General features: G+C 50.8%; 1 protein-coding gene across 4 annotated transcripts in view; it reads left to right on the forward strand.

The window, feature by feature from the left end:
- The window catches only part of ANO2 (anoctamin 2), a 339,121-nt gene that overhangs the window by 65,131 nt on the left and 247,192 nt on the right, over positions 1-26,798 (forward strand). For 3 of the 4 annotated variants that reach the window (XM_033867162.2, XM_033867161.1, XM_073789126.1), the window contains one exon: positions 11,258-11,356. The exons of the other annotated variant lie outside the window; for it this stretch is intronic. In XM_033867162.2, the coding sequence (XP_033723053.1) occupies positions 11,258-11,356 (99 nt within the window). The remainder of the gene's footprint in view (positions 1-11,257; positions 11,357-26,798) is intronic. 4 annotated transcript variants of the gene reach the window in all.

Genomic DNA, 26,798 nt, shown 5'->3' on the forward strand with positions numbered 1-26,798 from the left:
TTGGCAGACGGGCCAAATTCTGGATCTTTTGGGAGCCCACAGAACAATCAGCTTCTCTCTTCTTGTTTTCTCATCACCGTCGATGCGTCTTTTCCTGAGTGTCCCCGATCAGTGCATCTGTGTCGAGCCAAGATCTAGGTTTTAGTTAATCGAGTAGCCTTTACTCGTGAGCCGACTTCTCTAAGCTCTACCTTAATATCTTTCAAGGCTGAGTCTGGTGGGGAGGGGGGCGGGGACAGGCGTGATGGGCGCTAACTCCAGCGTTTAGGTCGGGTCTGACGCTCTGTAGGCAGCACAGTGGTTTCACGTCCTCTCTCTGAGCTGCAGAGCAGCGATTCCTGATGGAGCATTTTCCTCAGGGAGGATCATTTTTCCTTGGGTGGGACTTCCCAGTACCGTGAAGCACGTTTGGCATCCTTCCCTGCATCCACTAAAGGGTAGTGATGCCACCCGGTCATTGGGACAAAAAAGCTCCCACCCATTTCCTAAGGGGATGGTACAACTCCTGTGGTTTGCACAGCAGAGACACAGAGAACATCTCAGGGCCAAGTGGGGGTGGGCAGGTGGAGCTCTGGCCTCCAAAGGGCAACGCGGGTAGCCCCCTGCAATATTTGGTGGGAAGAAAGGGTTCTTTGGCCGAAGAAAGCTTGTAACTAGGTTGCAGAAGATTTTACAGCTTCTTTGTACTTGTTCAAAGTCTGCCTCCCTGTATGAGACCTCAGTTACGAAGGGTTAATGACCCCGAGAAGGAGTCGTCCGAGCCATGCCTTCAAGAAACCTGCTTCCTCTGACCTGGAGGAGGTCACAGCAGCACTGAGAGGCTTCTCCTTTATTCTGCTGACCATGGCCTAGACCAACCCCAGAGCAGATGGACAGTCACTGCCTGTCTGCTGCACTTCTTGGTCTTGCTAGAAGGTGGGAAGCGTTCCCTACTCCATTGAGTAGGTGAAGGAGGAGGGCATTCTCTCAGGGTTCCCTGATGGGGGGGACTTTCATTATTCTTTATCCTGGCAAAGGTATAATGAATCCAGGGAAGTGCACAGGGCTGACCCACAAGGTCACTATTGTGAGCTTCACGGGCAACAGCAGCATTGTGGGTGGTGTGTCCAGCACGGGCTGCATCTCAGCCCATCTGCGCTCCACTTCTGCAGCCTCATCCCACTCCTCTTGGTGCCACCCACAGCCTTCTGCACATGGAAATCCCATCACGGTGTTCGAAGTACCACTCAGGTTCCCTCTCCTCCAGGAAATCCTTTCTGGCTCCTCCAGCCTGGAGTCAGCTCTTCCACGGGTTTCTTCTGTCATTGAGAACTCCTGGTCGCATCGACAGAAAACCCAACTCAACTGGTTTAAGCAACAAAGGAAATTTGTAAGCTCATGTAATCAGAAAGCCCATACGTAGGTCTGGTGAGGACTAATCTAGCAGCTCAAATGAGGTTCCCAAGGACCCCCTGTTTCTCCATCTTTCTGCTCAGCCTTTTGCAGGGTCCACTCCATCCTCTACTTGCTCAGTGGTCCCTTGGCTGACGCAGGGCTTCCGCCGACTGCCGCTCTTCTCCCCAGAGTTCTGGCAGAAAGAGAAAGCTGCTTCGTCCCGAAACCCTAGCCAGCATTTCCTCACATCTTATAGGTTCCGGTTGCATTACAAACATATTCCAGAACTAGTTGTTGTGGCCGGGGGGATGGGTATGCCGATGGGCTCAAGCCAATTGGTCTGATTCCTGGAGTTGACGGTGGGGTCAGTTCCACTGAAAACATATGGCTGAGATCCGGGAAGAGTATTTCTCTGGGCGCAAAATCTAGCAATTATTGACGAGTGAAAGGGGAAACGGCCAACAAATGAGCATTGACTAGTCGTCCTGCCCATTTGGACATTAATCACCCCGGTCACGATGTTATTCATCCGTCTTGTGCGTTAGATACCATTTATCTGGTTTTTAAGGAGACCGGGAGCCGCAGGATGGCGTGTATTTCTTCTGCGTGCCCTTAACTCCTAGCATATTGCTGGTCACACAGTTGTTACCTGCTAAATACTTGGCGAATTGAAATACGATGGGGTGATTGAATAGTAGGAAACGGTGGAGATATTCCTTAGGGGAGAGGTGAGTCACTGCTCAGACAAGGCAAGGGCACATCTTTTGGAGGGAAGGCGAGGGGAGTTAATGACTGAGAGCATGAAGGTTTTATAGAAGTGTCTTGAGGAGGGAAGACAAGTATCTGAATCAAAACATCACACAAGTTTTGAGTTAGGAGGAATACGAGGGAGATGGGTACTTTGAAAGGTAACGTGATGGGCTTTTAAACTCCTGGAAATGCTTTTCTCTGAGTGGGACATTTATTACACGGGCCAAAGGAATGCAGGTCCGGAAGGAGATACTGGGCATTCCTGCCCAGAGGTTTTGCTGGCTGTTGAATTTAGTGGTGCTCACTGGTGATCCGTAGGGAGACTCTGTGATTTATTGTCTAATCTGGGACATTTTTGGTAATACTGAAATGCTGCACTGGATAGAATGATGAGGCAGAAGACATGACCTGGGACTGTCCCAGCCCAGCCAGGACCTGTGAGTCATCTTTGGTCCAGGTCTCTATCGGCGGCCCAGCTAGGCGACCCTCTGCCCCTGCTCTGCAGCTGCCTTTCACCTCTCTGGGCTTTGACATGCTTGCAGTGTCCCGGTGGGGTGAGAGGTTGCTGAGAGCTGCTATCTGCAGCATCTGATTCCACTTGGGAGATGTCGACTGTCCAAAATAGTTCTCGTGTGACGAATAGGAAAGGGCGGCATTTTCCTCCGGTCTTTCCTCCAGTTTATCTGTGACCTTTTCCCCTCTGTTTGGGGCTGGGCCTCTGTGCTTGGGGCCTGGTCTTGGGAGAGGCCCCGTTCTTTCTGCCAACATCTTCAGGGCTTATGGATTTTTATCCTCTCCTGTGGTAGAAGTTGGGTCTCTGGCTCCTGGATTCCGTTCCGCCTGTTACTGCCCACATTCTAAATTCCCAAGGGAAACATTCTCCTTTAACTTCACTTGGGGGTGTCCGGGGAAGCCAGGGACCATTGCCACGGTGGGCTCAGCTCTGATGTCTCTCAAGTGGGATCCAAGGAGCGTGGTCGCATCCCTGTGGAGGTCAAGGGCATGTGCCCCATGGCCCAAGGGGCAGCAGGATGCTCTGCACTTTGAGTCCCAGGGCAGAGATTTGGCACGGGCTGCCCTTGACCTTGCTCTTAAAAAAATCCTTTCATACACAGCTTAGAGTTTGCAAAACACTTCCCTGTGTATCATCTCATTTGATTCTGTTACCATAGAGTCAGTATTAGCTTTTGAATACCTATTTATTAATTAAAAGCTAACAGTATATAATATATTTTAAATAAATAACATGTTTATGTTACATAAATAAACACATTTTATATGTTATAAATGACATTTTATATGTTATAAATAATACATTTTAACGAAAAGTAATCTTTTTCAAAAGAAAAAAACGGTGAGAAATGTGGCACTGTTTTACATTTTTGCAAGTCTTTATTCCCTATAGCCTTATTGAGGTATATTTGATGTATAATAAACTGTACCTATTTAAAATGATCTGATCTGTTGAGCTTGGGCATATGTATGAACCCATGAAGCCATCATCATACTCAAGACAATGAGTATATCTACCACCCCTGAAGGATTCCACGGGTCCCTCATACAGTCCCTCCTTCTCTCCTCCAGGTGGTATTACTATTAATCATTTCAATTATTTTAACATTGCCTATGAGTTTCAAGAGCTTTGGTGACTTGCCAAAAATGGTATGGCTGGGAAGTGACAGAGCTGGGGCCCAGGACCCAGTCAGTCTTCGACCCCTAATACCCATGGCCTTCCCATGACCAGTCTGTCCCATAACAATGGTGAAGATTTCCCCCATTTTCTTCTGTGGGTTTTTGAAGTGGAAAGAAGCCCAGGGAACACTTAATCCCACTCTGTTGCTGACTCCCCATGAGGTCCCCGTCCTTCCAGAGTGCTGGGCTGCCCTGGGGGCCCCTGTGGGTCAGGGGTTAGGCGGGGAGCTGGCTGTCTCAGCCCTTGATGTATCGGAGGGTCTGACTCCTTAATTTTTGCTGGGTTCCCTCCTCCCCAGTTTTTCACCTGGGCTTGAGAAGAGGTTTCCTGGGTGCCAACTGTGGGGAGTACAGTGATGTGCGATGCACAGTTTAAAGACTGCGCTGCCAGGTCCAGAGGTCATCTCTTCCGGGCGCCTGTCCATGTTGGTAGCACAGAAGGCCATCCCCCACTTCCAGGAACTTTTGGTGACAGCTGTTTCCTTTGACAAAATTATGACAAGAGTGGGTGGCTGAGTTTCCGTCGCCGTAGGACCCTGGCTGGGTTGTCCCCGGTCTTTGCTTGGGAAGGAGAAGCCTTTTCTATAAGAGCAGTCTTGCTACTGGTATTTTTTTGGGGGGCGGGGGTGGTCCCTGGGGCAGGGTTCGGTGGGCCTTTGGTCCTGCCCTCCGTCTTTGCTGATCACTCACCCATCCTCCCCTTGGCCTGGGGAGGAGAGGGTTGGAGAGGAGGGTCATCTGGGGCCTCCCGGGAAAGCAGGTTTTCACCTCTTCCTCCTCCAGTTCTTCCCTGCACTTAGTTCCCGGCCACTGTGTCTCTGGGTGGCCCCGGCAGACCCTGCTCCCGGACCATGGGCTGGAGGTTCCTGAAGGAAGTTAAGACTTTGGTCTTAACGATGGCACAGGTAGACCAGGGTGTTCCTCCATGGGGCCGTTGTGAGGACCTTCTCACTTTCTGCTCTGATTTCCTGCTCTCAGGGCTACACCCCACACTCCTCCTTAGTCTGCCCCAGCCACAGTCTCAGTACCGCCTGGTGTAAGTCCTCCAGCTGCGTGGACGTCAACCTCGGTGATCTGAGAACGTGGGAGCCCCTGCGGTTTCGTCTCACCCTCCCCATGGGACCGCATGCCCTTGTCCCTTGCGGGTCCGAGGTGACCCAGGTTGGTGATATCTGGGAGGCGTCTGCCCTCCTTGGTCCCTCTCCATCATCTCCCTGTCCCTGCCCCGCCCCTGGCAGCCTGCTCCGGGCCGCAGTGTGCTGCAGCTGGTGTTCTCACGGCAGGCTGGGCCCAGAGCACACGCAGGCGTCAGGGTCAGCACCGGGCTGGCTTGGCCAGGCTGCGGGGAAGGAGGCTCGTGGAGTATCGGGTTCCGGCGTTGGGCGGGGACTGCCTCCCATTCACTCTCGTCTCTCCGGAGGGGGGACGTGGTCTGGTGAAGCCACATGCGATCTTTGGAAGACAACGAGACGTGAACCATACGGAAAATCTCACCAGGAGTGCGCGGCCTCCGGTCCCTGACAAGGGCTTTGAGCAGTGGCTGCAGCTCTAGGGAGAGGTGTCTGGGAGCGTGGCTCCCCCCACGCCCAGTCCCCTGTCCCCCATCTGCTTAATCTCCCGTGTGTGGGGCATAGAACTGCCCTGGACGGGTTGGGAGCCCCCAGGGACGTGTGACGCTATCCCTCACAGGCACCATGGCATGGACCCTGAGGTCAGGAGACCTGGATTCCATTCCTGGCTCTGCTCCTAACTAGCTGTGTGTGCATAACCCAGCCGCTCGGCCTCCTGAGCTCTGAGGTCTTCATTTGCTGCTTGAGAAAGATGTGAAGCGTCGCTGGAGGGCTCTTCAACTCCAGCATCCTTTGGCCAAGTCAGTTCCTCTTCAGAAATGCACCGTGGTCGTCAGCTGACCCTGCTTTGAGCCGTCAGCATGGGGGTGTTGAATGGTACGCGGAAGTCTGATGCCTGGAAGATAAAGAGACCCACGACTTCTACATTTGAAGCGTCCTTTATTCTTCAGAGCATCCCCGATTCTTCTCCTTAAGGCGGCAACACCCTTACGAGCCTATAAGGCAGAGAGGTTCCAGGTATGTCCAGCTCCAGTTCAGTTCAGGCTGTTTTGTGAACACCAGGATGAGCTCATGCTGATGCAGTAGACCTCTAGGGATGGGAGCAGTGCCCTGAAGATGCAGTGAGGACCCCAGGGCTACTGAGAAGAACAGAGACGACCTCCCGCGAGGTTTTTATATAAGGTTCCCGGTCAGGTGGAAACTTGAACAACTTTAGTTGTGGGTATAAGACGAAGATTCAGAAATGACACTTAAGGGTAGCCAATTTTTAGAAATTGGTCACAGGATCTGAACAGAACCAATGAAATCTGTGTGTGTGTATGGAAGTTGTAAGACGTAGTTACCGAGCATTTCCTGTGTGCCAGGGGCACGGTGGTTGCTGGGGACAAAGCAGTCAGCAGGACAGACGCAGTCTTTGTCTGCATGGAGCTTAGGTCTGGCCAGGAAGCCAGGCATTAGACACCTGCTTACAGTGAGTGCAGGAGTGGTCAGTGCTAGGAAGGAGGGGGATGGGAACTGTGCAGGTCAGAGGGGGACCACGCAAAACTCGGGGCCCAGGGAAGCCTGCCCCGAGCAGATTCTGAACTGAGAAGCTGGCTGGACCAGTTGGAAACCAGTGAGAAGGGCTGTGTGTCTGGAGTCCGGGGAGGGCGGGAGGGGCTGGTGCCTTAGAGAACATGCGTGTGATCAGGTCTGCTGTTGGGTCAACTTGAGCGAAGAAGGGAGGAAGGAAGAGACTGGCGGATGAGTTAGGGCATGGGCTCAAGATGGGGACCTGACTCTGCCTCTTGTGAACTCAGGTTTCCGTTGGTTTACTTAGTGGTGAAGGAAACCAGCTGACACACCTTGAAAGACACTGAAAGAGCTGAGAGTCAGGTGATGGTTGAGGACTATCATCTCCTCTGACCAGAGCACTGACAGCCTCCTCTTGGGTGCTTCCTCCTGATACCCAGGAACCGGAGAAACAGAATTTGTAGGGTTTTACGAACATGGAATCCTGGGGAAAAGAGGTATGTAGTTTTGTGAGCTGTTTCAGTTGCGCTGGAGGGACGTTCCTGCCCCATCGTGTATCTCACGTTTGTTAGCCCTGGGGTCGTGCATCCCCAAGATAGAAGGGTTTGTGCTTTCTTAGAGAAACCTTCGCGCACTGGCTCTCCTTTCTCTGACGACCAGAACCAGATCATACGTTTCAGCTCATTTTACATGAACTTAAATTGTAGTCGCTTGATGAGATTTGGAGCCCCTCCACTCGCCCTGATTACTTAGTTATGAAACCTCTTTTAGGGATGGATTATATGCTCTCATGCCTAATCTCTTGTACTTCGTGTTAAGTTTTGTGTTGGTTTCGGAAAACAATGCCTTCTGACCGCGTCCTCAAATTCTAGAGATGAATCATACTTGGAACCCATGGATTTCTTTAGGTCCATGGGACATTCTGAAAATCCTATAGATAAAAAAAACTTCAAGGCAGTAAACAAACCAAGATTTTAATCTAACAGGAACGGTTTTCCCCGAGTCTTTTCTATCAGTTGCAGGAGTTCTGTGAAGACCTACTCTGTGTCCAGCCTGTGCCAGGTGCTTGAGGGACACAAACGAAGTCTCAGGTACTGTCCCTGTAGTCAAGAAGCCGCCATTTTCATTGAGTAGAGCGAATCCCATCACTGCTGACACCTACTGATGGAGAAACCGAGGCTCCCTTCGTTAAGTGACTTGCCCGATGTCCTACAGCTGTAAAATCCAGGATTCAGATCCTAATCTATTCGAATCCAAATCCCAAGCTCTTTCTGTTCCCCTCCTGTGCCTAAAGGAATCGAAATCCAAGGTAGGATGGAAGTTAGCTGGGCCTGGAGAACAGGACTTTTTTTTTCTATTTTAGTTCAATTTATGTTAACTTCCAATTTTCGATTTCTGGGTTAGTAAAAAGAGCTTCTGCATTTGGTGACGGTTCTGCTGAGGAATTTTCAAGTATTTGTTTGTTTGTTTCCGGGAGACATACATCTCGGTGTTCTTCTTATGAGAAGGTAACAATGTTGCACGGCATGAAAGAAACATGGTGACTAGATGTTAGCACCAGCACAACTGCATTCCAGCTTTTATTTTCCTTTGAAACAAGTTCCATTTGTGCAGAATGGCGAAGCAGCATGCTTTGCTGGAGGGAACGAATGCCCCGACGTTGGGGAACAATTTTACATCAGTTTAATACACGGTTGGGCTGCAATCGATAGAGCCTCTGAAATCATAGGGGCTAAACAAGGTGGAGTTTTACCTTTCGCATAAAAATCCCAGAGACAGCCCAGGGTGGCGGAGGCACTCCGTAGAGTCAGGACCCAACGTCTCTCTTGGTACTTTTCTGGCCTTGACTTTGACCTCGAGGTCTAAGGCACTTGTATTCGTGTTTCAGGCTGTAGATCCAGGGGTAGGGAAGAGGATGAAGGGGCAGAAGTAGGCCCCCGCACTTGCATCTTTGCGGGGGCCTACCAGGGGCTGCTTCACCCCCCCACCTGTACCATGTAGGCCAGGAATGAGTGTTACGGTTACACCTAACTTCAAGTGGGATGCAGTCTTCATTCCGGAAGGCCATATGCTTAGTTAAAAAATAAAAGGAGAATGGCTCTCAGGGGACAGCTAGCAGTCTGCCACCAAGGCCACGGGTGGACCCTGGCCCTCCCAACCCCTTTCTCAAACATCTGCAGCCACTTGATGGGCATTTGGTACACACTTGAGGCACCGCTTCCCGATAAAGTTAACAAAAAAGGGGTTCATCACAATTTAAAAACGAAGATGAAACCAAATATTTAAAAATCAATCATAGTCACGATTTCATCTTAGTGAGAGGGATGGTACTGTCTGCCATCTTTCACTGAAAACATCATTTCTGGGGCCATGATGGAGAGCTGGGGCTTCAGGTCAGCTTCACAGATGGTTTCTTTTCTTCCTCTTTCTTTTCGCTAAATTAGAAAAGCTAAAATTACCGTTAGAAGTAGCAGCAAGTGATTGATGACTCTGTCTAGTGGCCCTGGTGTTGCGGCCATAGGTGGACAGAGAAATCGGGGCAATTTCTCAGTGAAAGCCGGTTCCAGGGTTTTGTCGGAACTGTGTCCACTTGGGAGCTTGAAGGCTCCGTGTTTCAGCTTAGGACTGCCTCTTAGATTCCTCCCACCCTTTGATTCAATTTTAGTCTAAAAGGCACGTCTTTAAGTTCTGTTGCAGCCCTCGGATGTGGTTTTTAACTGTGCGCAGTAAATGTCCTGTCCGTCTTTGGGATGAGAGGAGAAAACCACCAGGTAGAGCATAGACTGCCTGGATTCGAATACTTTGCAAAATCATACTACCTGTGTAACTTTGGACACATTATTTGAATTTTCCCTGCCTCGATTTCCTAAACAATAAAGTGGAGAGCGATAGTACCCGTGACTATCATACGAGCCAAAGCACACAAGCTCCCTGCCCTGTCCGGGCACACGAGTCACACTCAGTGCAGATGCGTCACAGTGATGGGTATTGTTTTCGGGTATTTGTCAACTCTAGACCATCCGAGACTTTCAGACCACAGTTCAGTCTTCCTGCGAAATCCTGGTTTCTTCTTCATGCTTCTCCCCAAAAGTCCCCGAAGTGGGGGCAGCTCCTGGACGTCTGAATTATTGAAGACATGGTAGAGTGCCTTCAGAATCAGAGAGACAGTCTTCACTTGCATTACGAGCATCATAAAATGTCTTTTTATCTTATTCGTCATCTCAAAAACCCGCGTAAGCCCCGTTGTAGACAGTGCACTTTGGTGGGGAAAGCAGTCTTCTCCCTGCTACCTGGTTCTCTGCCTGGCACGCGGGGGGATGTGCTCAGATGCCTCCACTGGCATCTTCAGTGCTAAACTGAGACTGAGGGAGTATCGACGGAGACCATCTGGTCTTTGCAGACGACTTTGCAGAGGACTGTCCCTGCTTTTCTGTGAGCAGCGTCACTCTTGCTGCATGCAGGGTTGGGGCCCCTCAGTCCTGGCCTCCGTACGGCCTGCTTCACGAGATGCACAGGAAGCCAGCAAACCCGCCTTTCCCCCGTAGCGTGGGCTGCGGGGGGGCGAATGCAACAAGAAACTGAGAGCGCATCTCTCTGAAGGGCACACTCACCAGGACCCGCTGCCCACTCCGCCCTCAGCAGCTGTATCCTGATTGTCAGTGGCGCTTGGGCCTGCATCACGTGGGTTTCTGTGACTCCCGGCAGTCGTCGGATGAGGGGTTTTGCCATTGGCTTGTCCTGCGTCCTTTGTGAACAGTGTTTGTAACTCATTTTGCAGGTGGTTTCAGAAGCTTCACGCCAATAATGGGGCTTTTGCCCATTTTTCCTGCTTGTTTTGGTCTTTTTTCATTTAGTGACAAAATGAATTAAAGTGTTGTTTTTTTTTTTTTCCTTTGTGTGTGAGGTTTTCTTTGAAGGTGAGAAGAAACCGATGGCTTCATGTTGTCATCTGACTCGTTTTTATAGCATGCCCTGTGCCCTGGGCCAGAGGAGCTGCTGAGTCAGTGAAACCTAATTTTCAGATATTCATCGTTGTGTTTCCTTTCCTTACTTTCCATTTTTGGGTGAAATCAGTGCACTCACAGAATGACTTGTCCTGGGACCTAGATTCAGAGCTGTATTCACACGGAGCCCTGCCCAAGGTTTATGTTTATGACATTATACGGAGTTGTGTCATTTACATGATTAGTTACGTCATTACTTTTAGGCTCAGGTGATCCACTTTTGTGATTTGGGCTATGACACAGCGAAATAGTAGAACAAAAATACAAACTTAACAATGAAAATATCTGTATGGAGACAGGTTCCAGACTGTTCACTGAATCCAGCAGAGGTAAACTGACTAACTGCTGTAACTACTAAATATAAAATAGGTGATGAGAATATACCGTTCAGCACAGGGAATTATACCCATTATCCTGTAATAACCGATACTGGAATATGATCCACGTAAGTACCGAATTGCTGTGCTGTGTACCTGAAGCTAACACAATATTATAAATCAGCTATACTTCAATAAAAAAAAAGCGTTAATGGGATTTCTGTGAAAATTGTAATTGCTTGCATTGCAAATCTCTGAACACAATTGTTTAAACTCCCCTTTTCCTCTGAAGTCAGCAGAGCTCCAGGGAGCACTCTTTGGGAACCTTTCCCTACTCTGGATGAGAGCATTTCTAGACCAGAAGTGGTGAATGGGGTATGGGTGGGAGGGGGCTGACCCTGGGTGAGGTATAAAGAGAACAAAACCCAGAAACTGAAGAAACAACAGGTGTGGGCTTCTTGTTTGGGAGAGTTGGGGAATCAGGAATTTAAGCTATGTCTCCTAAGTGTTTCTCTTTCTCCTTCCTCGTCCCTTACAGAGTAAAAGCCAGGGCTCCGTCTTTGTCCGGATCCACGCCCCATGGCAAGTGCTGGCCCGAGAGGCGGAATTCTTGAAGATCAAAGTTCCCACCAAGAAAGTATGAGCATGTTTCTTCTGGGTTTGGGGCCTCCCGAGGGCTGGCTGGATGTGTGAATAGCTTCGGGAACAGGGCCAGGTGGGACCTGGGTTCTGCGGAGTTGGAATCACACTTGTCTCCCTGGGGACGCTGAGTTTGGGACAGTGGAGGAGACGAGGAAGAGATGGGAGGGGAGGGGCCGGGCTTGGGAGATCGTGTCACCTCAGAGCACCGCCAGGACGTGCTCCACGAGAAGCTCACGTTGCCCTGGTCCCGCTTCTTGATTTCTCTGTTACAGCCCCCTTCTCCCTCCCTCCCAGCATGGCCAGGCATTTCTTTAGAGCGAGCGTAGCCATGAGCGCAGACTAGCGAGCCTTGCCGACTGGGCAGGCAGCTTGCGGGGGGAATAGCGCCAGGCTTGCCATGAAGACGCCTCTTCTGGTTGTGACTCTGTCACTAAGTTTGGTGTGACCGTGGGTTTCTGTGAAATGGAAGGTTATTTCTCACTCGGGTTGATCAGAGTCACCTGGGGAAAGTGTCCATCGTGCTCATGCCCGGACCCCACTGGTAATTTGATTTAGTTGGCTGGTATGGAACGAGGCTTTGGCATCAGTATTGTGAAAAAAAAAAATCCCCAGGAGGTTTTGATGCACATCTTGGTTGAGAGCCACACATTCAGATGATTTTTGAGGTCCTTTTCAGCCATTGGAGTCTATGTATAACTTAAAAATTCCCCAAGGAATTCCTGGGTGACAGTTTCCTTGCGTAAGAAAATCCAGCAGATACCTCCAAAGATAAAAGAAATGTGTCCACAGAGTCACTCTTCTTTCTTCTTACTAGGTATTTTAGGAGAAAGGGTGGTTATTGACTGATTATTTGAGGCGTCTCTAGAAAGGGCCCTGGAACAGGTGATACTCTAGTTTAACCATAAATGATCTAGAGTTGATCTGTCTCTGTGTCTGACACACACACACACACACACACACACACACACACACATCCATCAATAGTTTACTTCCCAAGTGGTGACCTAGCTTTGCAGAGATCACGACTTCATCATTCTTACTGCCGTTTACCATAAATGTTCACCATCCCCGTCATTAACAGAACTACGTATTTGCTGCCTTCTACACAACCACTATTACCACCCGCCTTCTCTCGTCACCGTCTCCACTATCAGTAGCGTGGTTAGAGAGAGCAGAACGTTCGGATTAGCGTCACTGGCTGTGTGTACACCACCTTCGCTACAGCAGACCTACTGTTCTCATCAGAAATCACTCATCAGATATCGTCATGTGTGGTGCTGTGTCACGCACCCCTCATTCCAGAAGGATGAACTCTGTGGGTTCTGCCCTTATAGATCTGTTAAGGTGGATAACACACCCGTGGCAGGAGGACAAATGACTATTGAACAGTGAACAAGCGTGAGCATGAATGTTGGCTACAAACACCTTGCCAGTAAAAGGTACATGTTTGGGGGCCACACGCCTGAGTGTCCTGGTTTCACGAGGACCGCGCTGTGACCTTCTCCCCTTCGGTTGCACTGCTCAGTTCTCTGTCTCCTCGTTTTTGAGCCCTCACTCCCAGCGCCGCTGTCCTCAGGTGCAGGCACCGTCTTGGCTCTGGACCTCCGCCCCTCCTCTGCTGATGGCGTCCCCATTTGATGGCCACATGACCCAAGTCAGCTATGGACGGAGGCGTCTGCTTCCCTCTGGGGGTGCCCTCACTTAACCAACCTTCCCCTTTTCTTTCTCCTGTCTTCCTTCTGCCTTCTATATATATATATATATATATTTTTTTCTTCTTCTCCTTTCTCTGGCCTATCTGAATATCTAACGTTCTCTTAATCTCTTCGGTTTATAACTTGCTTCCTATGTTTTTATCTGTGCTGGCTGATCCTTGGAAAGAAGGTGAGCAAACTTTAATGCCGCTGCTATTGCTTCTCCCCCCAGGACAGTCCTTTCTGCGGGAAATACAGAGACTTAGAGGAAGTGTGCACCCTTCCCCTCTCCGCTCTTTGTCCCTTCTTCTCCTTCGCTGCTCTTCCATCCTTCCTCGCCCTCATGCTCGTCCGTCCCTTCTTCCCTCTCCCTTCCACCTCTCTCCTGATGCCCTGATGCCGTCTCCTAGCCTCCCTCTCTGTTCTTGGAACATCTGACCGCACCTCTCTCTCTGTCACCTCCTCCTCACCTTATTCACAGTCTCAGTCCCCAAGTAGTGCTGGTCACTCTGGTCTCTGCTTGTCCTTCCACAAGCTCATGCCTGCGGGAGCATAGTTTTCCTTATGTGACACATCTGCCCTCAGAGCTCGTGTGCCCCATACACTAAGCCTATTGGAACTTACCACCTATTGTTTAGGAAGTACCTGCACTTGGATCTGCAGCTGAGGTGACTAGAGCAAGGACGTGGCATGACGCAGCCACCTCTGAGTCGCCTTCCTTCTTTTGCTTTTTTGCATTGCTTTTTTTATCATTTAAATATATTTGACGTATAACCTTGTGTAAATTTTAGGTGTACAGCGTATTAATTTGATGCACTCATAGATTGTGACGTGATTGGCACTGTAGCCGTAACTAGCCTCTCTGTCATGTTACCTAATTATCCTTTTCAGTGGCTGGAATCACTGAATTCCGGACTCTGAGCAGCTTTGATGGTTATGATACACTATCGCTGTGTATGTTCACTCTGCTGTGCATTCGATCTCTAGGGCTCATTTACTACCTGTTGCAAGTTTGGACCCTTAACTAGCGTCTGTCCTATCCCTCCACCCCCATTGCCTGGTGACCACCATTTTCTCCTTGTTTTAACAAGGTTGGCTTTTTAGATTCCACGTGTAAGTGACGTCATACAGTACTTTTCTTCCCTTGACTCACTCACCTAGTGTAACGTGCTCCAGGTCCAGCCACGGTGCTGCAGATGTCAGGGTTTCCTTCTTTCTCAGGGCTGAGTGATATTCCATGATATGCATGTGTGTGTGTGTACTTATATATGTAATATGATCTTCCTTATGCATTCACCTGTTGTTGGACCCTTCGGTTGTTTCTTCCTCTCCTTCCCTTTTATTTTGGAGGCATAGGCTGGTAGACACTGCATCAGTCGAGTCCTCGGAAGACTGGGCTTCTAGCCTGGGTTCTGCACTCACCTGCTGTGTGATTTGGGTATGTCACCTCATCTTCCGGAGCCTCAGTTTCCTCATCTGTGATGTGGGCATAGTGACAGCTGCCCTGTTTTTCTTAGAAGGTTGTTGTAAGAATCCAGTTCTTGACTATGGAAACACAGGAGTTTATTACCGTGTCTGTGTTCTCAAACATTTATGTGTGTATTCTCAATTCCTAGTTCCCCAGTCACCTTCCCTCCTGACGGAATAGGCAGCCAACACTGATGGAGCTCCCAGAGGAAGGGAGTCTGTGGAGAGACCCTGAAGGGCTCAGAAACCATCAGAGCCCCCAGAGTCTACAGCCCAGGGCACAACAGGAAGAAGGCACACACCCCGACATCCCAGCACGGATTAAATACTGTGTCGAGTAGCAGCCCATTAGCACAGCACAGCACAGATTCTGTCTGGGAAAATGCTGGTCCAGGGAGCAAAGCCAGGTGGTGGCCCTGATGAGCATCAGATGTAACGGAAGGAACTTTTCCCGGTAGTGTCTAGGCCCCGGACTCCACACAGGTGGACCGTTCTGGCATCCTCTGCGGGTCAGCCGCAGGGCCCCAGATCTCCTTTGTACTCACAGACCGCAGCGGCTTGTGACTGACCTCCCAGGGGGTGTTGTAGCCATGAGAGGAGGATACAACTTGGTATGCCGGGTGGGGTGCCGATTCCAGGGGCGGGTTAGACCCAGTTCCTGGGGTGAGAAAGGAGCATGGTGGTGAGGACGAGACGGGGCAGTCTGCAGGGCTAGCGCTGAGTCCAGTGGCATTTTCCCCTCTTTTTAATGGGCTTGGGAAGTGACTACAATGGGAGTAAACCACATTCGCAGACAGCCACGTCCTGGCAGCAGGGGTGGGCGGAGAGGAAGACCGAGGCATGGGGTGGGGTCGGTCAGCATCCACCATTCTGGTGGAGGCCGGTGGAGGTTTGGATCACAACTCAGTAGGGTCCGGAGAGACCGGGAAGATGGGGAGGAAATCACAACATCAAGATCTCCAACCTGGACGAATCCACAGTAATGCGTCCAGGGACACGGAGTCCTGAGCACAGATATTAACCGTGGGCGGTGGGGGGGGAGTCTTGGAAGGAAGCCTTTGTTTTCCAAAAACAACAACAGAAGAGCCAGTATTTTGTGAGGGACACTCGGCATCCTTGCACAGGAAGGGGGCAGGAAGGCCTGGCCTTTGGCCCTGAGCAACCTGGGACGGTTTGAAATGGATGCTTTCTCGCCTCTGTTCTTTGCCAAGGTGGTCAGTATCTATGTTGATATATCACTGACTTTTTAATATATACGAACGAGCACCCCGCCTCCGGGAGAATTGATGGGGACGAGGTAACAGAGTCCGTTCTGGTCATATTAACAAAAGCGTGTTCATCCAGCCAGAGTCCACTAATTTCGGAAGAAGGGACATGCCTGGGATGGGTGGAAATCACTTTTGTCCAGTCTGTCAAAGTTTTCGTAGCTTTGTTGATAGAATGATTGATATTACAGGGGTCACGTTTGCTGTTCCCAGGAGCCTGTGAGGACTTTAGCTTACGAGTTCTTCGCATGCATGTAGATGCTGTTCACCTCCAGCCCGTGGTACCTTTATAGGAACGCAGGCTCAGAGCTCCCCTTATCTCCCAAACAGGAGTAATGAGTGCTGTGGAGGGCTGCCGTAAGGAGAAGTGACCATGTATTTGGAGGCCTGTCGCAGAGGCGTAGCCTGTCTTACTACTGTTTTCGGTATCGTCATTCGCGTGTGATGTGTGTAGGGCGCACAGCTGGCCCGGATGGGGACTGCTCCTCCCTGCTACTTCTCTTCCCAGCAGCATCTGCAGTGTTGGGTCCAGTTTCTGAAATCTGCCCAGGCAGCCAGCAGCGCAGACGGGGACTCGCCGTAGAGGCAGGAATAGGTGGCCTCTGGGCTGCGTGCTGGAGGACTCCTGTTTCATAGGGCGTGGGTCCTTGGGGCATCGGTAAACATAATGGCTCCAAGTGCGAGGTCTGCAGCGCGATCACGGGGAAAGCCAACAGGAAGACTGCTCAGGCCCCACGGCACAGAGACGAGAGCTCAAAGGCGCCCGTTTCAAAGGGTAGAGACAACCGGTGGGACAAGTGGAGACCTTGCTCTCCCTCCACGAATCTGGGTTATGTGATTCACATCTCAGCCTATGTCCCCAAAAAGGACTTGAGATGGATTACGACCAAAAGCATAGATACAAATGGATCATTTTGAAAGGGGACAAATAAAAAAGAATCATTAATTTGGGGGGAAGTGGGAAGTGCAGGGGAAATAATGATCATAGAAATAAGAAAATAAGGGCGATGGATGCAAGTGAGACAAATACATTCTGAGCTTCCTGGTGGCCAAGGCAGAAATGACTACGGTTTACGTAATCTGCAGAAATAAGCATCTGTTTGGTAAAATGAGGCGAACTTTTTCCTGTTGCTAAAGCATAATTTTATGTAAAGGACATGAACAATATAAGGGACATGTTTTCAGTAAATGTGAGTTTTCTATAAGGTGCTGGAATGTTCTTCCTATGGCCATTTCTTAAACCGATTCTGGGCAAAAACGGAGGGTGTCGTGTTTAACTGTAGTTCAGGAAAGGTTGTACTACCAAGTTATGTAGGTAGATTTCTGCTGCGCTAACTCAATTCAGGGATAAAGCTTAGAGCAGAAATGCCATTCAGACTTTAATTTTCTCCGTGGAATCCATGTTTTGAAATATTTTTTTAATCTACTAAACTGCATTTATTAAGGAATAATTCATCTTCTCATTTCCATGAACTGAAAACATACAGAACTGCCGTTAAGCATTTTCTGATGAGTGTGAGAAAATCATTGTTACCACGTTGGACTAATATAATTCCAGTTAAAAAGCAGAGAAACGTGACATTTTAGTTAGCTCGAGTGGCCCCTTAGGAGGAAAACATTAATTCCATTAAGCTTTGTAAATTATTGGAAGTTGTTCTCAGTAACCTATTACTGGCTTTCTAGACATTCTGATCTGGTAACCATGACTTTTGCAAAAGTTGCACGGGAAGACCCTCCCCCAGATTCTGGTGCCCACCCAGCTTCAGGGGCCACTCAGCCAGGCCAGGACTCGAGCACCTCTGCCTTCTCAGTTATCCAGAGGTGAGGCTTGGATTAGTAAGGTTTCTCTAGAGAAACAGAACTAACAGAATATGTGTATGTACATATATTTTATATATATATATATATATATATATATTTATTTATATATTTATTATGAGGAATTGGCCCAGGAAAGTATGCAGGCTGGGAGGTCCCATGGTCTGCTGCTGGCAAAGGTGGAGCCCCAGGAGAGCTGACGATGTAAGTTCCAGTCCAAATGCCAGTAGGCTCGCACCCAAGAAGAGCCAGTGTTTCGGTTTGAATCTGAAGGCAGGGAAAGGCTGATGTCCAGGTCAGCAGGCAGAAGGAGTCCCCTCTTACTTGCAGGAAGGTCAGGCTTTTTATTCTGTTCATGTCTTCAACTGATTGGATGAGGCCCACCCACATTGCAGAGGGCCGTCTTTTTCATTCAGTCTACCCATCCAGATGGTAATCTCATCGGAAAACACCCTCAAAGACACACCCAAAAGAACGTTCAACCCAATGTCTAGGCATCCCTGTGGCCCAGTCAAACTGACACGTGAAATTAGCCATCGCAAGGCTTGTACTTTTTAAAATTTAATTTAATATTTTTTTGGCTGTGTTGGGTCTTCATTGCTGCACGTGGGCTTTCTCTAGTTGCAGTGAGCGGGGGCTACTCTTCATTGCGGTGCGTGGGCTTCTCATTGCGGTGGCTTCTCTAGTTGCAGAGCACGGGCTCTAGGCGCGTGGGCTTCAGTAGTTGTGGCATGAGGGCTCAGTAGTTGTGGCTCACAGGCCCTAGAGCAGAGGCTCAGTCGTTGTGGCACACAGGCTTAGTTGCTCTGCAGCATATGGGATCTTCCTGGACCAGGGCTTGAACCTGTGTCCCCTGCATTGGCAGGAGGATTCTTAACCACTGTGTCACCAGGGAAGCCCAAGGCTTGTACTTTTAAGGTCTGTAATCCTCTTTGTAGTGGGTTGAGTAGTGGTGTCCAAAAATGACATGTCACAGTCCTAAGCCTGGAATTTGTGAATTTGATCTTATTTGGAAAAAGGGTCTTTGCAGATATAATTAGTTAAGGATCTCGAGAAGAGATCATCCTGGACTTCGTGGGGGGACTCAATTCCAGTGACAGGTGTCGTTATAAGAGAGATTTGAGACACACAAACACGGGGGGAGAAGGCCGTGTGAAGACAGAGGCAGAGACTGGAGCGACGTGGCCCTGAGCCGAGGAATGCCTGGGGCCCTCAGAGGCGGAGAGAGGCAAGGCGGCCTTTTCCCTCAGAGCCTTTGGAGGGAGCACAGCCCTGCCGGAATCTCGATTTCAGACTTGCGGCTTCCACGGCTGTGAGGAAGTAGAATTCCGTTGTTTGAAGCCACCCCGTTCGTGGCAGTTTCTTATGGCAGCCGTAGGGAACAATTACCACGTTCCTCTGGGCAGGAGAACAATAAGTAGACAGGCCTGGACCCGGTTCTCTGACAGGCTTGTTGGCTTGCTCTGCATCCCAAGAATCCACTTTGCATCTTCTGAGATTGCTTGAAATAGGCTTGCTCACTTCTTGATGCTGGGTTTTGAGGGTGTTTAGAGGAGTCTTTGTACAAGCGTCCTTCTGCATCTCCTTGGATGTCTCACATTCCGTCCTGCTTTGATGAGATTGGAGAGTCTAGGCGAGGCTCAATTTAGCACGGATCGTGGAGGGACACTCGCTGTGGCTAAGAAGAGCTGCTTGTTCAGTTCAACAACTGTTTTTCCATTTATAGTTCTGTTTCTAAGGATGATTGTTGGTTCAAGTGAAAACTTCTGCCTTGGTAAGAGGTATCTGTAAATAAGGATGTTAGCATGTTTTAAAGCTTGAAACATTTCATAATTCTTACCTTTGACTTTGAGGAGAAAGGTTCATAAAACCAGTCTCGATGATCCATCAGTGATCAATCAGAACAAAATATCTGAAGATGAAAAATCTTGTAACCATAGATATAAGTTGATAGATAATTAAATGAATTGAGTAAATAGATAATTAAATGAAATGAATTAAATAAAGCTAATGCTTCCTGTGTGCTGTGTGCTTTGGTAAGAACCTTACGTGCATTATTTGTTTTTATCCTCACAACAGCAGCATGAAGTAGGTACTAGCTCTAGCCCCAGTTTATAGATGAGGAAACGGAGGCTCAGACAGTTTAATAAACTTATCTGAAGTCACACAGCTTCAAGGAGGTAGATCGAGGACTCAAACTTGTTTTGTCTGACTCCAAAGCCATGCTCCTACCCTCTCACTTTAGTGAAGGATCTATACCTGGGCTGGAGGTGGCATGGTCTCAAAGTGTATTACTGTAGAATGATAACCTTTTGTTTAAAAAAATTTCCATGGTCTAACAAACTGTAGAAACACTAATATTAAAATTTATTTGACCAATTAAAAGTTCTAAAAACCCTGCAGTAAAGGAAATGGTTCAGCTTTGTCCAGCCCTTTTCCTGCTGAATGCCTCTTAGTATCTTGGGAAACCAGTGGTCTGTAGAATGTACTCTGCAATAATCCTGGGCTGGAGGGAACCAGAGCTGTAGCTGTTCACACTGGCGAGTTGTGGGTGGGACTCCCCTTGCTGTCACTGCCTGTCCCGAGCATTTGTTTTCAATAGCGATGGAGCCGAGAGGCTTGGGTTTACATTTGATATCTTTATGGGCTTTCTGGTGCCCGTTCTTTGATTGCCACTTACATAGGCTGGAAAGAGCGCAGAACACGTTGACTTACACTTTTTTGTTTTCTGTAATGCTTCTTATCTTCAAAATTCAGAAAAAAATTAATCGGTGCCACTTCCATGCCGTTGTCACCCTGCGGAACCCGAGATGGCTCCCGGCCAACTTGCGGACATGCGCTCAGGCCTGGCAAGACCGCAGGCCCCGGGCTGTTAGCAGACAGGCCTGACTCAGGGCTCACAGACAGTGATGCCAAAAATAGGAAAACGTGTAATGGGAAATGAACTTGAATTTTTTTTTTTTTTTGCGGTACGCGGGCCTCTCACTGTTGTGGCCTCTCCCGTTGCGGAGCACAGGCTCCGGACGCGCAGGCTCAGCGGCCATGGCTCACGGGCCCAGCCGCTCCGCGCCACATGGGATCCTCCCGGACCGGGGCACGAACCCGCATCCCCTGCATCGGCAGGCGGCCCCTCAACCACTGCGCCACCAGGCAAGCCCTGAACTTGAATTTTTAAAATTAACTTGTTTTCAGGCTCGTGGTTGAAAAAAAATTGAAAGAGAAGTGGTGCTTTTCCTTTTGAAAGCCTCAAGTCATGTCCAGCTGAACTGGGGCAGCTCCTGCCAGATGGGCTGGCTGGGACCTGGACCCTGGGCCCTGTGCAGGTGGTGCTGAGAGCAGAGGGCAGTGGATAGAATTTGTCGTCCAATGTTGGGCCCTTCTGAGGGTGAGAGAGCTACTAATAATCCCGCCAGGACAGCAGTGGTAAGCCAGCACTGTGCTGAGTAACTGGGCTCTTCAATAGGAGATGTGGGAGTGGGTGGCCTGGCTTGGCCCCGCCAGGACAGCAGTGGTAAGCCAGCACTGTGCTGAGTAACTGGGCTCTTCAGTAGGAGATGTGGGAGTGGGGGGCCTGGCTTGGCCCCGCCAGGACAGCAGTGGTAAGCCAGCACTGTGCTGAGTAACTGGGCTCTTCAGTAGGAGATGTGGGAGTGGGGGGCCTGGCTTGGCCCCGCCAGGACAGCAGTGGTAAGCCAGCACTGTGCTGAGTAACTGGGCTCTTCAGTAGGAGATGTGGGAGTGGGGGGCCTGGCTTGGCCCCGCCAGGACAGCAGTGGTAAGCCAGCACTGTGCTGAGTAACTGGGCTCTTCAGTAGGAGATGTGGGAGCGGGTGGGCTGGCTTGGCCCCGCCAGGACAGCAGTGGTAAGCCAGCACTGTGCTGAGTAACTGGGCTCTTCAGTAGGAGATGTGGGAGCGGGTGGGCTGGCTTGGCCCCGCCAGGACAGCAGTGGTAAGCCAGCACTGTGCTGAGTAACTGGGCTCTTCAGTAGGAGATGTGGGAGTGGGGGGCCTGACTTGGTCGTGGCTGCCTCTGTGGGTGGATGGGAGGGGCCTGTGGGGGGAGAGGGGGAGACAGGAGGAGGAGGCAGTGAGCTTCTGGTACCTGGAGCTCACAGAAGAATTATTCTTACCCAGGAAGAACTGGCCTCAGTGATGTGCTGGTGCATAACGGCTCTTGAGATCTGACACATTTTCAGAAACTTTGCAGGCTGGTCTTTGCACCATTGGTGATTGAAATTGGCCACGGCGGGCGTATTTACACCACGGACATCAGTGAAGTTTCCAAATCAGCCACTCGACCCTCCACACCCAGGTGGTTGGTAAGCGTTTACCTGCTTACAATGGATCAGAGCCCCAAGAATGGGGACAGGGTGCACAGTCAGAGTGCCACCATGGACTAGAGCCGTCCTGTGCGGGGACAGGCCGGAACCCGAGGGTGTCGTGTGATCCCTGCCATGGATATTAAAGGGCTGCTGGTCAGAGAGGGGCCGGGAATGACAGTGTCTCCGCAGGGCCTCTAAACGGATGCCGTGTCTGTCACCTCCGACACAGAAAGGAACTTCCCGGCACTGCCCACTTCGGCACTCCGCCCCAGGCACACCGATCCTCCAAGATACCAAGCCTGTTTCCCTCTCAGTGCCTTTTGCTTGCCCCTCCCTCTGCCTGGGGACCTCCAGATAGCGCAGGACGCGTTCTCCCACCGCAACGGGGTCTCTGCCTGCACAGACATCCCCGACCGTCCTGTGTGAAGCGGACCTCTGTCTCGCTCCACCCTCCTCCTCTTGTTCTTTTCTTTCTAACACTCAGCGCTGCTGGATACTGAGTAGCATATTTGTGTCTTTGTTTGATTGTCCCTGTCGGCACTACACTGGAAGCTCCAGGAGGGCAGGGCGGCTTCACCCTGTCGGCAGCACCTAGAACGGGGCCTGGTACAGAGCAAGCACTAAATCAGTATTCGTTAATGAATGAACGAACGGATCACACGTACCAGGCCCGATTCATTGGTGGTGGCTTACTGGAGAGTGATGCCCCAGGGCTGTCTGTAAGGTCGGGGGAGATAGCGTCATGGTACATGAACCATAGCGGCCGTCCCTGATCTGGGTCCTCAATAGTCCCTTCAGTTACCAAAAGCATTTAGGAAGAGTCTGACTATACCCGGAATGGCTGTGTATAAGGGGTCCTAGCCCTTTGAAAGGTCACATTTTTCATCCACCCATCCATCCATCCGTCCACCCAGTGAATAGTTATTGAGTATCACTATGTCTGAGATACTCTGCAGGTGATGCAGTGGTGACTACAGCTGGTCCTGGCCCATGTGGCTTCTGCGTGGGGAGGATTCAGAAGTCGAGTAGCTGTTGATGAGCTTGGAGGCACCAACAGAAGAAAAAGAGCAGGACAGACAAAGAGCCAACCAGAGGAGACCAGTTTCGATGGGGGCCAGGGTGCAAGAAGGGGCCATCTGAACTGAGACCAGAGGGCTGGCTAGGTTGGGGGGCAGGTGAGAACCTTCCTGGGCGAGGGAAGGGCATGTCCTCCAGCCCCGAGGTAAGAAAACCCCGGCCTGTGCGGGGAACCGGGAGGAGGCGAGGCCAGTGCGCGCGGCGTGGAGACTGCGGTGTGGGGGGTAGGGCGGGTGACGGCTGAGCCTCTGGGAGGAGGCAGGAGGCGTGGCTCAGAAGGGGGCTTGTGAGCCATGTAAGTAGTTGGGAGTTCTCCCACATTTTAAAAGTCAGCAAACATTCATTCACGTGTAGAAGACATACTGAAACAGAATTAAAAACCGTAAGTGAATCCGGAGTCAGACCTCAGAGAATGTGCATTTTGTGACTGTCACTGGCTGCATTCGGCGAGGCCGTGGATGGGAAATGGACCCGTAGGCACTGGTGGGGATGGAGGGACTGATGAGCTCCTGTTCTTGGTGCGCCCGCAGAGGCTCCTTTGGGCTCCAGTTTGCAGCTGAGCTTAGTGGCTCCTGGTGCTGCTTGCATTTGGATTGGTGGGCGGTTTAACGCTCGCTCGCGTGGGTAACTGGGCTTGTGCACGGAGCTCCTCGGATCCGGGTTCGGCGCGTGCACGTCTGCGCGCATCCCTCCCTCCGCCTGTCCCGCCAGGCGCCAACGGGGCGTGAGAACAGCGGACCTCTTCTGCTGCGCCTTTAGCTTCTCTTCCTCATAACTTCTTTAGTCCGGAGGCGCCCACCCCGGTCCAGCTTGCAGAGGCACCTTCCACAGTTTGGCTTCCCTGTGTGTCTGAGCCTTTTGAAATGAGAGGTGAGCAGGTGATCATCTTCAGCTCAGTCAACCCTCAGTTACCCAGTGGCCGGAGGTGCAGAGGAGCGCACAGGAACGCTGAAAGGAGAAGACAGTCTGGATTAGTGTCTGTTGGGCCGTGGGGTGTAAGCGGACACACGTGCTCACAGCTGGCTTGCTTTCCACCTTTAGGCCTGGTGCTGCTTTTCCTGCTGACTTTTCCTACGAGTTGCAGAAAGAGGCCCTCTTAGATCACTGCAGATGAGGGACTCGTGGATAATCAAGATTATTTTATTTAGATCGCGTATGGTTATTCCCTTCCCTTGATGTTTCTGGGGGGGGGGGGTCATTGGATCTCCTAGTGTTTGCGTGACTTCGGGTATGCTAGTAAAACTTTCTGTGCCTGTTTCTCTACCTGTAAAATGGGGACAGCAGCCTGTATCTGTCCACGATAGACAATCACTACAGCCTCAGTTCCTTGCATCCTGGGAAGGAACATGATTCCAGCGCAGGAAGGAAACAAATTAGCCCTGAGACCACACTGCCGTGCCCCTCTGGAGGGGAGAGGCTGAGGGAGACGGGGGAAGAAAGAAGAAAAGAAGGCCTTTCGGTAAACCTCTTAGCTTGTGACAGTGAGGCCAAAGCAGACTTTTATGAGAACCACATTTGAGCCCTGGAATAAAGAATAAGAGCAACATACTTTAAAAATTATTTATGATTTTAAGCACATGAAAGGCATATCGTGTACCCGGGGAGGGCGTAATGGGGAACAGCTGGTGAACATGTGTCTTGCCATTTCTGAGGATGTTCCTTGTTCTCCACTGTCCAAGAATAACAGCAATAACGATGCTTCTGCTGATTGTATTAACAATACTGAAGAGGGTCGGGGCGCCTTTTGTGGACCCTGCGGAACACGGGGGAAGAGCCAGGCTGCTGAGCTTGGCGGGGGCTGAGAGGGAGCTCCGGCCTTCTGCCTTCTCGGGGACCACGCCGCCCTTCCAAGGATCTGAGGTTTAAGAAGAGAGGCTGGATAGGGGAGTCAGGAAACCTGGGTTCTGAGGCCTGGTGTCACCCGACGCTGGCGGCTCCCTGCCCCTCTGAGTCTCCGTTTCCCTGTCTGTAACGTAGCGAGGCCGATGCTGCTGGGTGGGCCTGTGGGATTCCAGGGTGGGCGTCCTGCGTGTGGAGGGGTCATCCTCGTCGCCATGCTGCTTCAGCTTCTGGTACAATCAACCAGTCACCCCCCAGGCTCAGCGCCTGGCACCCAGGAGGTGCCCGGACATGTCTGTGCTGAGAATTAACGCGTCTTTTTCATTAAACGTCTAAAGCCAAAGAAGGTCACACTTGGACGGTACTTCCAAAGCCGTTTAGTCAGGTTCTGTCTTTTGTGATTTGTGACGTGGGTCTGGAGCGGGGCTCAGCCTCGGGCTAATTATGCCCCCTGGTGAGCGGACCCCAGGACTCTACCCAGCGCCCCTCGAATGGTGAGCTTTCCATCCTGGCCGGTGGGGACAGGGGCCGTTCCCAACCCTTGCAGACGGGTTTTCTCCAGCGTCCGGCAGCTTCCTTGCACCCCGCCGCCCAGTGCTCCAAGAGGACTGCCTGCAGGGTTCTTCACGAAGCTCTCTCCCCTTGGCTGCGCTGTCCTGGGAGCTCTGGTTGCCCTGGTCTCCCCAGACCTACAGCTAAGGCTGCTCGGCCCGGGGTGTGTGTGGGCCTCCACCTGCTTCCCCTTCCTGCCCCTCAGCCCTGGACCTCTCTCTAGGCAGTGAGCTGGAGCGATCCCAGGAGTCACCATTTTCATTTCCTGTCTCTCAGGAGCTCGTTACTGCTTAATCAATGTCCAGTATCGTGAAAAGTGCTTTCTTAGTCTGTTCGGGCTGCTCTAACAAAATACCACAGACTCGGGAGGCGTGTACACGACAGAACTTCCACAGTTCTTCTGGAGGCTGGAAGTCTGAGACCAGGGTACCAGCCTGGTTGGGCGAGAGCCCCCTTCCTGGTTCATAGCGGCACTTTCTCGCTGTGTCCTCACATGGCGGAAGGGGCTGGGAGCTCTCTGGAGTCTCTTTTATAATGGCACCAATCGCATTCACAGGGGCACCACCCTCATGACCTGATCACCTCTCCCAAAGGCCCCACTGTGCAGTAGCCATCACGCTGGGCATCAGGATTCAGGATATGAATTTTGCGGGGACGCAAACATTCCGACCAGAGCAACCATTATTTCATGTTTTTTTTTTTTTCTCTCGGTGTTTTGGTTGGTTCAGGTAGGATAAATCTGGTCCCTGTTACTCCGTCCTTGTGGGAAGTGGAAGTTCCCCAATTCTCTCTTTAGAGATGAAGAATCTGAGAGGGAGAGCCACTTGCCCAGAGTCATACAGCTCGTTAGCGTCAGCAAGGACCAGGACCCAGGTCATTTGCTCCGTAGACATTAGTGTGCTCCTCTCGTGTGCACAGGGCATGCTCCCTGCTCCCCAGATGCCCACCGTCTGTTGGGGAGACAGACGCGTGAACCACAAGTTAGAGGTGAGTGTGGCAAACGTTATGACACAGGTATTCGTTCACAGGCTGCTAAGGAAGCATGGCAGCAGGAGAGTGGCTAAGGAGGGTTTCCTGGGAAAGCTGGTACCTGAGCCCAGTGGAGGAGAAGGAGGGTCATTCAGGTGGAGAGGGAGGGGAGAAGTTCCAGGAATAGGTACGACACGTGCAAAGGCACAGAGGCAGGAGGCAGGTCCTCTGTCCTCCAAGCTTAGCGTCCATGGTAGCGTGCATGGGGCCGCCCGCCATGTTTGACTGTGGGCATGGGCCGTTGCGTCTGCCTGGGTGTGTGTAGGGCCTCCGTCAGGGCTGTGGGGTGGAGGTCGCCTTGACGGTTCTGCTGGGACTCTGGCCTTTTGCACCGTTTACATTGTTCCTGGAGGTAAATGATGCTGTTTGTAG

The sequence above is a fragment of the Tursiops truncatus genome, chromosome 11, assembly GCF_011762595.2.
Source record: "Tursiops truncatus isolate mTurTru1 chromosome 11, mTurTru1.mat.Y, whole genome shotgun sequence".
NCBI classification, from domain to species: domain Eukaryota; kingdom Metazoa; phylum Chordata; class Mammalia; order Artiodactyla; family Delphinidae; genus Tursiops; species Tursiops truncatus.